The sequence below is a fragment of the Hypomesus transpacificus genome, unplaced genomic scaffold, assembly GCF_021917145.1.
Source record: "Hypomesus transpacificus isolate Combined female unplaced genomic scaffold, fHypTra1 scaffold_55, whole genome shotgun sequence".
Lineage (NCBI taxonomy): Eukaryota > Metazoa > Chordata > Actinopteri > Osmeriformes > Osmeridae > Hypomesus > Hypomesus transpacificus.
This window is the reverse complement of record NW_025814032.1, coordinates 1379424-1394667: the sequence shown is the minus strand read 5'-3', so window position 1 is coordinate 1394667 and position 15244 is coordinate 1379424. Positions and strand designations below refer to the sequence as shown.

The following is a 15244-nucleotide window of genomic DNA, read 5'->3' as shown; positions in this document are numbered from 1 at the left end:
ATTTGAGTTTGTGAAAAAGCGGACACTTCGTTACGGGTGGGGGGGTGTTAATGTGTCTTGTCCATACATTAAAGCAATAAATGTAACATATTATTGGCCACATATTAAAATAAGAAAATCAAGACACATTTACGTTTTGGCATGGCTGCAGATGTCATGTGCTGTTGTAAACAATGCAACAAGAGGACGTCTGGGGGTTATTCCAGGTAGCGGGTTTAACAAACTCTGAGATTAACCCTGAACTCTGAGTTGAGTTACTCTAACATGGGAAACTCCGAAAATTTGGTTCCAGAAAACCTGATATGAATTTGTTAAATAAACTTGGAGTACGGCAACTCTGAGTTTAGCGCGTGCATGAATACTACCAAAAGCCAACATCTATGGAGCTACGATACTAGGAATCACCATGGCAACCGACGACAAAAAACCTTGTCATACTTCACCACACTTTAGATATACGTTTTATTTCATGTTCATGGTCAATCTGAGCACATATTCCGAAAAAAAAGCAACACGGCTGTAGCAGCGTAGCCTTTAGCTACAATTGGCGTGGGAAACAATTGCTGCCGACTGCCGGGTCAATGTATTTACTATTTGAATGCAATAGCCAGTCCATACATTGAACATTTAACCCCACTGTCCGTTAATATTACAGGAGAAAAAGTGGTGGACTAAATAAAATAGCATGTTCAATGTTATATTAGGCTACATATAAAAACATACTACGAACAGGTAATGCATATTTTGCTTATAGGCTACGCTTGTGATTGTAGCCTCGACGTCACCATGGTTTTAATCATATTCGACATGATACAAAGTTTAAATATCAATTGGTGCCTATTTCAACTTGTAGTAGCAGTTTCCCTCAACAGAATGCTTTTTATCAAAGGATGATGATGATGATTAAGATGACGAAGAGACCTAATGACTGCTGCCGCAGAAATGGATGCAGAGAATTACTTTGTATGGTAGCTACTGGTAGTTCTCTCTCCATGTACTTTTATTTAAAGGCTTTTTTTGTAATTGTCAGTTACACTGACATTATGAGAATAATGAATATAAAAACGATTTGCACATTCTGACAACAGGGCATGCTGTATACAGTGAGATGTTCATTTAATGGCAGGTGAATTTTGCATGTGGAACAGTGAAATGTTGCTAATGTAATCTCATGTTACAAGTAAATTAGTTGTACAAACTGCACCTCGTGAAGAAAGTGCCAAAAAACTGACCAAGAGATGGTGTAGGCCTACTTAAATTAGAAGAATAAAGGCTAATCTCGAAAAAGATTTACTGGAACACCAGTTACGAGAGGATGCATGGTCACAGGTGATGTTAGTTGTAGGAACAATAACCTATATGAATATTAATAGTTGAATTTTCTGAATTTCTATTTTGACCAAAAGATGGTGTACTTAGGGCAGAAGAATAAAGGCTGATCTTGTAAGGCTATCAAACTGCCCCCACCTCTCATATGGTAAAATATGGAGTTACTGGATGGAGTCTCAACTTGATGGCTCTCACATCTCATTGTGTAACTTACTGTAGCATTGCTAGTCATGTTGATAAGTAAGGGTCAAGATTCTGGGGTGATTGTAGTTGTTCTTAAGGAATTGTGAAGCATTGTTCTGTGGATTATTGATCTCCTGAGACGTTATCCTCAGCTCTAGCTTGTCCCACTCCTTCTTCCTCACTCTTGCTTTCTATCTCTGGTTTACAATAATCATGGTAGAGTAGGCATAAGAGTTAACCTTCATAGATATCATTCATTTGCAATATGATACAAATTATTCAACCTTAATTTGACATTCTTGCTCTGATTTAACTCAAAAATCAAAATAGTCAAATAACTGTAATTCCATTATATTGGCATTATTTGGTTAATGCTAATTCACTGTTCAGTTTCCCATCTTCCTTCAAACCATAGGGGAATTACTTTCGCTTGTTTGGCCAATATTGACCTAACTATTTACAAAGTTGAAATAGATTTGCTGAAACACCAGTTTCAGGATGGTACGTCATGTAAATTGTAGGAATCATATGAATCATGTAAATTGTAGGAACAATAGCCGATAGAAATAGGCTGTGCTACTCATTGTGATTTCTATTTGTAGGCAATGAAGAAGACCAAATACGATTTCAATTATTTGTATTTATTTCAGTGCCCAAAAGCATTTGGTCAATTCTGAGTGCATGTCCACGGCATGTAACACTAGCGACAAAGGCCCAAGGCCTAAGAATGTTGCTAAATAAATTACAGATTGTGACGGGAAACGGTAACGTTAACTTAGGTATTCATCAGGGAATTAAAGCACATCAAATCGCAACCTTAAAATCGTCTCCCAGCGTATAACTAAGCAAATTAAATTTAGTTTGAGATCGCTCGGCTGAACCAGGAAATGATATGCCGTGTCTGCCAAAGCTATCGGGCTCAAAGTGGGAGGGGATCGGTAGAAACGCAGAGTTTGGCATGGAAAACCTGCTAGCGAGCAGGTTCGATTCACGGAGTAAGTTACCAAGGAAACTTACCTAAAGGTTTCGTTACCTGTCTTTCTGGAACGTGGAACTCGGAGTATGCCTCTTTTCAGGGTTTAACAACTCAAGGTTTTCACTAAACCCGCTACCTGGAATACCCCCCTGGTCACCCTAGATAATAGCAGTTTCCCCCAAAAATTGCATTGTCCGAATAAAGCTAGATTCAAATTGATACCATCATGGAAACTTACTGATCTGCTGGCTTGCTTGGTCTGGGACATAAGGACTTAAATACATATGGCCGTTTTATTTCCCATTTATTTCAGGGACAATGCACACTGTTCAACAGCAAAACTGTAAGTGTGCCAGAGTTGCCAGAGAGGCTAATTTTCATCTGCTGTCCCCATTGCATATGTTGTCCTGCTAACGGTCACAGCCCTGAAAACGCACACATAATTAATTAATACTTAGCTTGGCATGTTAACACATTTGCTGCAGGTTTATTGACTTATCATTATTCCATTTAGATGAGTTACTGTGTGCAAAACACACACCAAGTAAATGCTTGTTCTCAGAAGTTGCCAGCTAAATCTGCAAAAACCAGTGCACACCACCAGCCCCCCACACCAAGAAAAGTGCTCATTATTCTAACATTGAATAATTTTGATGTTTAAGGGTTTTTTTCCCCCAAGAAAGGGTCATGGAAGGCAGTAATATATCGGATATAGGATAAGAACAAAACGCTGGGTAATTTGTGGAAATAGAAAGAACAAAAAGATGATACTGACATGTTTGTACAGTAATCATGCTGGCTTGTGGTACATTTAGTCATTTTAGTCATTTAGCAGACGCTCTTATCCAGAGCGACTTACAGTAAGTACAGGGACATTCCCCCCCGAGACAAGTAGGGTGAAGTGCCTTGCCCAAGGACACAATATCATTTGACACGGCGGGGAATCGATCCAGTAACCTTCTGATTACTAGCCCGACTCCCTCACCGCTCAGCCATCTGACTGGTAGAGACCCCATCTTGTTCTACCGTACCAGATCAATTTCAATTAAGTCTTAATTCAGGTCTGGGACAGTCCATCATGCAGACAATGAGTTAGGTTCCTGTTTTTGATCTACTTTAGAGAGGTAGAAGAAGCACTGAGATAGAAGTTGATATTCATGATGCCCTTGTTTTTCCCTCCCGATAGGCTTACACATGCCAAAGCACAGGTTTTCGAGCCAATGTCATCACGTGAATATAGGACTTCAATGTAATCTCACCATGTGATGTTGTCGAACAATTGCTGCACAGAAGGAAATTTATCGCAGTTGGATAGTCACAACAGCAGGCTGAAGAGGCCCAGTGAAAGCAGGCTACTGTTGAGCAGTACATTGGTAGATAGAATCCGTCTGATTGCCTCTCAGAAAATTCAAAGTAAGTAGTGGTTCAATTTGAAGGACACAACGAGCTATTCAAATGTAAATCATTTTTTTGAACTTTTGCAGGTAGGAGGACCTATGTAGTAAAAGGAAAACACTGAACAGTGAAACATTTGATCTACCCCACTCAAGTACATTTCCTGTTTGTGTTATTTGAAAGCAGAATTCCTTTGTTATAACCAGGCAATTGCTGAAATGCTGCATGAAACACAATGCAAATTTAAGGCGCTTTCAGGAAACCTGCTTAAGCTAAATCGATTAGTTGGTAGTTGACCATGGGTGCATATTGAGCATATATTTTCCTTTCACCAAGAGCCATTGTTGAGAATCGCCTTTACTTCTGTGCAGTAGTGTTCACCTTTACCCTGCATCTGCCTGAAGTGACATACTCTGAACCTCACTGTATGAAGATGGAGGAAAGAGAGATGGCAGAGAGAGGCCAAGGTCTACCAAACACTTTCACTACTTTACAATAAATAGTTTTGAAGCAACATTGAATGTACCATTGCCATCTATCTAATAATGCTAATAATATGTCTGTGTGTGTGGTTTCATAGTGGGATTTTAGGGCAACAAATTTCCCACCATTATTTTGAGAACCAGGCACTGTGCAAAGTTTTTATTTTGCAGGTGTCAGTTTCAAGGAAGACGTGTGGTGCCGTATTTGACGTTGTTTGGATGAGCGCTTCCAGGTTCCCAAAAATTATTTGGTGCCAGTTTTTTGATAGATCCCTTTCAACCAGGTTAGCTGGCACTATACATAGCGTTGAGCTGCACCAGAGGTTGTACAACGTTTAGCTGAGCACCACTAAGCAGTTGATGGCAAAACATTGATTCAGCTTCTTTCGAAGGGTTTTCTTAGTGGATAAAATACTGTCTAGCTAACATGGATATAGCATGCCCCAAACGGCATACGACAAGAACAATGTTCCTTCGAATTTTGCCTCCTCAGACAGTTGTTGGTGTCTTATTTATTAAAATCTCGAAATTAAGTTTACTTTACAATGTTGCTTTTTGCTTTAGTAGTGCATTAATTTAGATTGCTGATGAGGAGGGGGGAATACAAATAAAATTAATAAAAATTCCTGCATCTAATACAAAGCAGATTCGTTGCTCTGCCGACCGAGTCTTCGGGTAAAAGAATCGTTCTTCTGCCAACTGTCTTCGGGTAAAAGATTTGTTCATCTCCCAGTCTTTGGTTACGAGTCTCAGTCTCCTCTTTATATATTTTTTTTATCTAAGACCATTTTACTTGAATTGCACATTCTATTAAATACAGTACAACATGACAGTTTGTATGGTTTTAAATTGTCATTTATTATCACATTGGCATTTATTTATCACGGCAAACAATCACACTGCACTAAATTTTAAGTGTAAATGTAAAGTGAAAATAACAAAACCAGTCAATATGACTTGTAAACGAATTTCATTCACGTCTTAGTGTACTAAGCATAGCAGTCACGCGAAAGGGAATGAGGTATCTGTTTCCTCTACTAAACCTATGCAGATCATGTGAAAAAGGATCCGAAGACTCGTACCTGAAGACACAGTCTGGAAATGAACAAATCATTTATGTTTGCTCTAGCTACCAGTCCTGAGCCTATGCAGGTCACGTGAAAAATGATCCAAAGACTTGTATCTGACGATAGTTCACGTGAAAAAGCATCCGAAGACTTGTACCCGAAGACACAGTCGGGAGATGGCCGAATCATTTCTGTTTCCTCTACAAGTCTATGCAGCAGTCCCAATTCGCGGCCACGAAAAAATGAACAAATAACTCAATTCTAAGGGTTCGTTCAAAATGAACAAATCGTTCACGAATGACACATCACTAATATTGGCATCTGTCGAACAAGCACACTGTATTCTCCCTTATCTGCTCGAGACATATTAAAAAGCCTTGTTGCGTTTTCTGTCTCTGTTTCTAATAAAATTTAAGCAAATGCGTTCTTCCAACTCATTCTCCATCTCCTCATACAATTTCAATGGTTCTCTCAAATGTGTCATACCAGAATGTTTCTTTGTGTCTTTTCTCATAGCTAGGTAGCTAGCTATAGACAATATAGCTAGCAAAAAATAGTTTTGTTTACCAAACCACTTCTTCTGTGAGGCTAGCACTTACTATCTAAACTTGAGTGATGTCATGCACTGTAGTGCTCATTATCTTCCCTTACTTTACTTCAAGACTTGTTGATGCAAAACCAGGCACAGTACAATTTGCATGCATTATGTTGTCAGCTTCTGAAAAACACGTTATAAGAAAGCAGTTAGATGCATTTTAAAAGCCTGAGAGAGAGTGAGAGAAAGAAAGAAAGACATGCACCTGTCTGTCTGTGTGTCTGCGTGTGTGCATTTACATCTGTATTAATTATGTTTGCTTATTTGTGCTTTGATAATGAATTTACTGAGTGCATATGTGTATCTATGGGGTAGAAGTCAATGTCTGTGATTGTACTGTTGATACTTAAAGTCAGGGGTGTCAAACTCATTTTCACCAAGGGCCACATCAGCATTATGGTTGCCGTCAAAGGGACAAATGTAACTACGATGTAACGTCAGTAACGATGTAAAAACATGGTGTTTTTGTTGTAGCTTTTGTGAACATAGGGCCTATTATGCTGCAATTGAAGTCCGCCTTTTAATTCTTGGACAATCTGCTGTTTTTCTTGGAGGATACATTTGCATATTTTTCTCTGTGTTTGGTGACAAAATGCAAGCGCGCATCGCGCGAGAGCAAAACTTTTTTTGCCCTTCATTTGAACGCAGAATAGCTTTTTGAGCTTTATGTAAAATAAACATTGCCGTTTTCCAATTGGTAAAACCTTGTCTAATGAAGGTGATGTCTTCATAATTTCTGGCTCCAAATTGTCGACAAGGGAAGCAGAAACATGCTAGCTTGGCTGAGTAGGCCTACTCTAACCAAGTTCGAGAGCGATACCAACTTGGGTTGAATGCCCGAGGACCTTGGCTGAAAATGCACATGGGGTACGTTCGCAGAACCAACTGCATTGGAGTGCTGTCATTCAAACCATGCACCCAGTTAAACTTTGCGTTTAACACTGATGTTCATACACTGCTTTCTAGAGGCGGGATGTCGTCACTTTACCGTAACACTATCGAAATGCATGGTGAGAGATGTTGTTTATGGTCAATGCACGCTGTAAAGCAGCGTAGACTTATTTCAATAGCCCATTAAGCTTCCGCTGGCCACATAAAATGACGTGGCGGGCCACATTTGGCCCGCAGGCCTCGAGTTTGACACCTGTGCTTTAAGTGTTTAATTACATGACATATATGTGACATGGCCATACTTATAACCAATTTAAACCCTCCTGTACTCAATGTAATTTCAGTCTCCAACTGGGATTTATAAATCTGTCTTGACTGAGGTGTCAAAATCAAAGAATCAGAATTGTGCTGATAGACTTAATTGTGCATTGAGACCAGCCAACCTGAGCTGGCAAGTGACATTTCTATTGTGGCCTCTCCTCAGTTTCCATTCACACACCACCCCCATGCCTCTCCCATACACCCCATGACATTTGTTTGTTGAGATGCTACCTCTAAACATCTTTGTCAAGAATAAGATTTCTTGAAATAAAAATAAACAACTATTCAGCCAAAGGGATTATTGCAAATCCCTGCAATCAAAAGGGGTCTGCCTCCATGCCCTGAACTAAAGCTAAATAAGCAGTTCATATTATGTGAAATATTTACATCAGTGCTTGTTTAGACAATAGCAAATTGAGTAAAAATATTATGTTTTATTTAAATAAGTGTAATATGTGTCAGGACAATTCCTTAGAACTGGTTTATTGTTTGGTGGTACAGTATACTGAATTGTTATTGACTCGTATCCGTATAATAATTCCTGTCTCTATTTGTGATTAAATTAGGGACCTGTCTGTGGGCTTGATGGTGGGCCACAAGCTTTCCATGCTGATGCATTTGTTACTTGGCAAACATAATTACAAAACACGCAGCTACCCTGTGACTATGGTTTGCATTACTTCTGCATTAAGAACACACACTCTTCCTCTGGATTTAAGATTGCTAAGGATGATGTCAAGCGGCAGTTTTCCCCTTCAGGGCACAGCAAATTGATTATCATTTCGTAGTACAGTTGTGTCTATGGCCTTCTGGTGACAGCTGCCTTTGAATTGGAAGAAAGTGTTTTTTTTTACGTTTTTGTTTTTCAGTCAAAGACACTGTAGACATTTACATACATTATATATATTGTTTGTTTTGTGAACTTCATTAATGTAAAAGGGCTTAATACATGCAAGAGTATTTAGCATGTATTACTTGCGTGAATCGTGTACATCTTATTGAGTATTTAGCTTAGAGTATGATTATGGAATTGTTACTGTATCATGAATGCCAATGGTTTCAATGATCTTTATCGTAGAACAATTTTTACTTCTTCTTTTGAACTTTGGATTTATCTGTTCTTTGGCCTCTGAGATTTGCCAGTACATTACAAATGTTTGTCAGAACTATTTGATAGACTACTTCCGTTTTGATTCACATTTTCTTACCGAGAGGACGAAGATGACTTGATGTAGCATTAAGATTACATTAAATTCCATGTAACTACATAGGAATACCTATTGTAAAAACATTGGAACTGGAAGTACATAGGAATTGCCCTGTGTTAAATTATATTAAGTTTTAGCTGTAGAAGTTTCAAAAGTGTAAGAAAGGATAGTATCGGGGAAGGGTGTAAGAAGTAAATGGATATTGTAAAGGGACAGTTGAAGGTTGATTTACCAAAACAAGATCAATGTTAACATCCACTTACCCTTGGAAAACCCACCCTTCCCTTGCCAGGTTTTACTGAATAACTTGTACCACTAAACCATAATGAAATCTAACGGCATACCAGTTCCTTTGTTAATACAATGTTGTTACTATAGGTATTGCTATGGAGGTCTCATTAATGGAAATCTCATTTATAGTTCTACTTCTTGTTTTCTACCTTGCAGGGAGTTTGCACGTTGGAAGGTGAGGAACACAGCTATTGAGAGGAGGGACTTGATCCGGAACCCTGTCCCACTAATGCCAGAGTTCCAGCGAAGCATTCGCTTGCTGGGGCGAAGACCCTCCACTCAACAGTTCATCGATACCATCATCAAGAAGTATGGAACACACATCCTCATATCTGCCACGCTGGGAGGTAAGATTATTACATTTACTTCAAGTATTCATTTAGTACATTATTCATTTTATACAAAACAACAGTGACAAACACAGCACAGTTAATGCAGCCATTAATCAAGGACTAGAAATTTTAACAGAATTGCCATGGTTAATCAAGGAACAATCTCAATTTTACTAAATACAATACAATAATAGCATGATGGTGGTGTGATCAGACAATACTGGAAGGTTCTGGTGTCCGAGTTCCTTTGAATCCCTGAGGGGTTCGTTTAAGAGCATGAATTGGATCCCTCCCGTTTGGAATTTACCTGACGTTTGGGCTTTGGGCACACATTTTCCTGTTATGGCAGCCTGTGTTCATAATTCCAGATGAAATATAGAATTTCAGTCGTAGAAGGGAGTTTCATAGGTAGACGGTGTAGAGTTGCCATATCATACAGGCCCTCAAGGTGAATCAGCCTACTGACTAAATATGAATCAGGAAATGCAACATCCCCCTCCCTCTCTTCCACTGCTGTCTCCACGGATGATATTTTAACCCTGAGGGCATTAGATGAGAGTTATGGCCTGGAAGTTTCTAATCTCAAACTTTGTTCCCCAATAAATAACTCAATTTATGAGGATATAAACCCAGAGAACCGAAGTGTACTGAATGGCGGTCTGTGGGCCATCTCTCTGTCCATTAGATCTTAATAGGTAAAGAAGTACAGCACAATACATCATTTTATGACTAAAATAGATTTATAGAAAATGTGGGGGGAAAGAGTGCCACAGTGAGTGGCATTCAGTATGCATTTTTAGCTTTTTTTACCTTTGCCTTTAGCCACTGTAAGCACGCACAGCATTGCAAGCAAACCTCACCGGTCTTATTAGTACCACTGTAACACCCATCTGGCCCTTCCCATTCCTGTAAAGCTATAGTGAGGCTTCATAGCACCAGGGAGATTGAATAGCATTTGCGGGTGTCCGGGAGCTGCTATTGAAATGCGGGAGACTCCCAGAACTTCCGGGAGCCTTGGGATGTCTGTGAATGTCACATTGGCAACATTTAGAACAATCCAACCATCAGTTGCAGTAAATTGATTTTGAGAAAATAATTATAATTCTGTCATCAATAAATATATCATAAAATCAAATCATGACCCAAATTGTTGCTGAAATAATTGTTATATAGGCCTGTTTGATTATTATACGTTGTCACTGTTAGGATGACTATAGGCTATTATATTTAATTTCATTTTGGGGGGCTTATGACCTATTCTTGAATTTGAATATAATGTATTGGTAAATGGACAGATCATTAAACCCATTCTATGCATGGTTCTAATGAATGCTGAATGTGAGCCTACTGGCTTGTTCGCACTTTATGGGCTATCATGATTGAACACATTTATTAAGCGAATATGTGCTGTTCACATAGAAGTTGCCATTGGTTACTTTTTATTATTATATTGGACTGCAAAATATTAATAACAGGGGGCCCCCCAATCAGTTTCTGACACAACCCTTGCTCCGCCCCTGCTACGTATCTTTTACTGTCTGCGGTGGGTACTCAATAATTGGGCTCCGGTCTAGATCCGGACCGCAATACCTAGACGCATTTCATTGGTGTGTGATTTTGTGCTATAGCCTTTGTTTTTGTTTTTTACTAGATGTGTTTTATATTTTCAATTTTCCAATCACCATGACAAGTTGGCCGCAACCTCTATGGGTAACACAGGTAGTGTGTGCAGTGTTGCCAACTTAACAACTTTCTCGCTATATCTGGCGACTTTCCAAACCCTCCTGGCGTCAAAAGCTACCAGTGACAAATCTAGCGACTTTTTCCGGTGATGTTGGAGACTTGCTGAGCTCCTCCCATAGAGTTAATATAACTAAAGTAACTACTTTTTCTTCCAAGATGGTCCCATTCATTTCTATGAAAAGTGCACAGTGGCGCAGTGAGGCCAAATGTTCCATTTCCGACTTTTCCGGTCTAGCTTTAAACAGTGGCTGTTTATCAATCCACGTTTTTTTCCGTTCTTGCGAACTCGTTTGACGTCATTCACTTTCATTGCCCAAGTACGGTTCCAATCCAAAGAACACAAGTCACCAAGAACGCCAAAAATACCCGGAAATGTTCAAAATCCGCCCCTTTTATCGAGGATGCATCGGATGGTGACCTGACCAGCGAGAACGCTTCTGATTTCCCAGAAGTCCTTGCGGACTTGCAACACCATTCTCGCAAGGACGCTTGCAATAACGTTCTTAAGAAGAATGTACTTGCATTCTCAGCATTCTTCTGATTGAATAACAAACAGCCAGTGGCTCTTTTTTTCCCTAGGTCCGAGACCTCGTGCACACTTGCAACTAGCTGTACACGTCATACTTTGCGACAACCAGTCGTGAGCATAGATTTATATGGTCGCCAGCGTGTGAACTAAGACATTGCAGTGGCAGAATAGGGTACAAGTCCGATAAGAATCAGAGACATGATGCAAACATTACGGAAATGTATGCTGTCATTGTGTAGTATTCCTTTCACTTGGTTTTTAGATATAGGCTATAGGGCTAAATATAGGGCTATTCTAGATGGAACTCATCACATGTTGCTTTTTTTCTTTGTGATGATTTCCAACGCATTGTATCGGATGAAATAAACTGAAATAAACTGTTAACATGAACAGTGTTGTTCTCGCCAGGCAAAGAAAGGTTAATGTTATTTTGGTAACCAAAATCTTCCATAATGCAGACTTACCATAATTTATTGTCAACTTTATATTCAAACGAAATGCCACAAAATTCACACTGCCTTCAATTTAACATCAGTGTAGAAATGTGGCTTGTGTTTTATATGTCCATCCTACAAAACCAAACGCCTATTAATGGATATAACGTGGTCTAACAAGACTTGGTAATAATGTAATAAATAAAAGCTTGAGAACTGTGTCTAAAATATGCTTTATTTAACATTTGCCTTTGAAAGGGCATATTCACAGAACCATATAGGCTACAAGACGTTTCCATCAGAAGTAAGTGGGGGTGAAACAGAGTCACTGAGGACCTTCATTGTCCCACAATAGCAGTCTGGCTTGATGACACAATCAAAAAAAGAATAATGGGTGTGCTTAACAAAAGCTTCTGATGGCAAGACTAATATTATTTAAATGTATATCATTTCCTATTGTGGTTAACAGTTAAAATATAAATTTTCGTCTTTAGTCTAGATCATACCTGTCAACATTGGAGTACCAAAATCCGGGAGATTTTTTTTTTTGGGGGGGGGGACTTAATATAATGGGACTTATTCATGTTTTCTTTTTATTTCTTTTTATTGTAACATTGTGCCATTTTCAGTTCACTCTGTAACACGGTGTCTGCCTCCGTCCGTCCCATAGTTACAAAGCTCAAATTCGCCTGTGTGCCCTTGTGGGCCTCCGCAGCGCGACTGTGCCGTTGTGATTTAATGTGCTGCAGAACATCGTTTTTCCCACCGTGTGCGATATCGGCGTGACACACTTTGCAGAAGGCGTGGGAATTGTCGATGCAGCTTGCTGATTAGACATTAAATTCCTCTGGCCATGTAGCCTACTGTCAGGGACGGACTGGGAGTAAAAATAGGCCCTGGACTTTGATCCAGGCCGGCCCACCAGAACCAGTCCTGTATACGCCACAGCGAGCGCCCTGCTATGCATGCAACTTCTGTGCCATAATGGCTTAGCCATAATGGCTGATTTGAGCGAAAAGGTTTGTGAGGCTCTATGTAAAACAAACAAACATAGCCGCCTTTTCAATTGGTAAAACATTGTCCAGTGAAGAATTACGTTTACGTTTCTTGGCCTGGTTTTCCATCTTTATATTGTGTCTACTAGCTAGCTTTCAATCTGTCAGTGTCACTGTTGTGTGCATAGATGTTCATTTGGAATATACCAACCGCCCTGGGGGAAAGGGGGGCCGGCCAACCGTGTTGCTCAATCTTCCACCGACATTTTTATTAGTAGTAAAAAAATTATAAGGCAAAATTATAAGGCAAGCGAATTATAAGGCAACCAGAAGTGCTTCGGCCCATCGGGAATTTTAGAGGTGCTCCCGATGGCCAGTCCACTACTGTGTAGCCTACTGTTAATTTGCAGCTATATATATATTATTTTGCCGTAGCACCACCTGAGACTTTTGCCATTTCTACAAGTGATTCTGTATCAAAAATCAACCGTGTATTTTTCCAATTCTCCCGCCTACCTGCGGAGATATCAACAGCGCAACTGAGTTGTAGGTTGCGGCAGAGAATGTAGTTAATATAGACGGGCTCTGGTTGTGGTCACAAATGGGTTGAAAATGTATGATAGCCTATATGTAGCCATTATGTGAGTAGGATGCGTTTCGTACAAGCTCTGGCAACTGGACTACATTGAAATAATATATTGATGTGAATATTTATATAACGAGGTTTGGCCATACAAATTACGGGAGTTTCACGGGAGAAATGACAAAACGGAAGGGAGGCGGGAGATGGGTGTGAAATACGGGAGACTCCCGGGGAAAACGGTAGTGTTGACAGGTATGCTCCAGATAGACATGTCAACAATCTATGCTCGCGCTTAACATAATATATTTGCCATCAGGTCATGAACGATTTTACGAAAAATTAAATCTGTTTTAAAATAACAGGAATAAACTGTATTAACAACATTTAATGTATGTGTGACAACCATTTGCTAAACTTGCTACAACAGGGCAGGCAAAGCCATTTCTCCCGTGCTCATGCAATATAAGTCTATAGCTCATTCAGCTCAATGTAAATCGGCTATCGGCCAATGTGAACTTTTGTGCTCGTGCCCTGTTAGTATTCGCGAGCACATTTGCAGGCAACTTTTATTGACGTAGGCAAATAAATAGGGTGCTAGTTTACCCATTTCAGATGGTTTCAAACTTAGCAAAAATCTGGAAGAAAAAATCGATGAAAAAGCTAGTAGTATGAGCCAGGTTCGAGAATCGCACAAAAATGATTGGGGGAGATAATTTTGTAAATGTTGACTGGAGTTAATAGAATAAAAACAACCGGAGGAGTCGGAAGTCAAACACAAAATGCAATACCACATACATCCACCGGGGCCGTTGCTTCAAGCCGAGGGGCGAGGGGTGGGGGCTTGGCTCTTCCGCTTCCCAAAGCACTCAAAGGCGGTCATTCTCACAATAGCCTTGCGCAACAGTTCCAGCAGACAGCAGCAGACCCACACACCGCATCCAGACTGCAAATGAATCACATTTACATTTTGTCATTTAGCAGACGCTTTTATCCAGAGCAACTTACAGTAAGTACAGGGACATTCCCCCGAGAGAAGTAGGGTGAAGAGCCTTGCCCATGGACACAACGTCATTTGGCACAGCAGGGAATCGATCCTGCAACCTTCTGATTAATAGCCCGATTCCCTAACCGCTCAGCCATCTGACTCCCAGACAAATAAATCATGTGGGTAGCCTATAGACGAAGTATTAAAATCATTAAGTTATTTCGAGATTTTATGGCCTTTGTCAATGGCAAAACAACCAAACAACCTCAACAATCAACAGAAGATAATTCATTTTTAGTTCTGAACATATTTAGGGTGTTTTTAAATTTCGTCTCTCCAACAATGTTATTCCTGTCTCCCAAACAGCAGCCGTGACAATTATGCAAATTTGCGATGAAGTCATTTAGCGACTTTTAGGACAGTCTACAGCTACTTTCTTTAGTGAGGAGTTGGCAACACTGTGTGTGTGTCATTCGCAACAACGCAGGCTAATCAATTTGCTAACGGTAGCTAGCCTACCTGTTTCTTCCTTAGCAAAAATCATGGCGTGACAAAACCCAACGAAAAGTTGATTCCGAAAATCGCAAATTTCAGACAGAATGGACTGGCAAGTATGCATTTGTGTTTCCGGTGGGGAGCACAAAACCCATGTGTTTAATCTGCAATGAGACCGTTGCCCTTGTCAATAGAGGCAGACCTAATGTGAAATGTCACTATGACACAAAGCATAGACACTTTGAACAAAATTACCCCCAGAACTCTGGTCTATGGGAGAAAGATGCCCAGGGGCACGGGCACTGTACCCCCCTAAACCTAAGTCAATTTTGAATGGGAGTCAATCGGAGAGGGAAGGGCCAGAAAAATAAACCATGGTCCGTTTCAGTCCCTGGACTGAATGGAAATTT

General features: G+C 40.0%; 1 protein-coding gene across 1 annotated transcript in view; it reads left to right on the top strand.

Annotated features, from left to right (window-relative positions):
- Positions 1 to 15244, top strand: part of brinp1 (bone morphogenetic protein/retinoic acid inducible neural-specific 1) — a 228838-nt gene that overhangs the window by 102273 nt on the left and 111321 nt on the right. The window contains exon 3 of the mRNA XM_047017393.1: positions 8895 to 9085. Coding sequence (XP_046873349.1) covers positions 8895 to 9085 — 191 coding nt within the window. The remainder of the gene's footprint in view (positions 1 to 8894; positions 9086 to 15244) is intronic.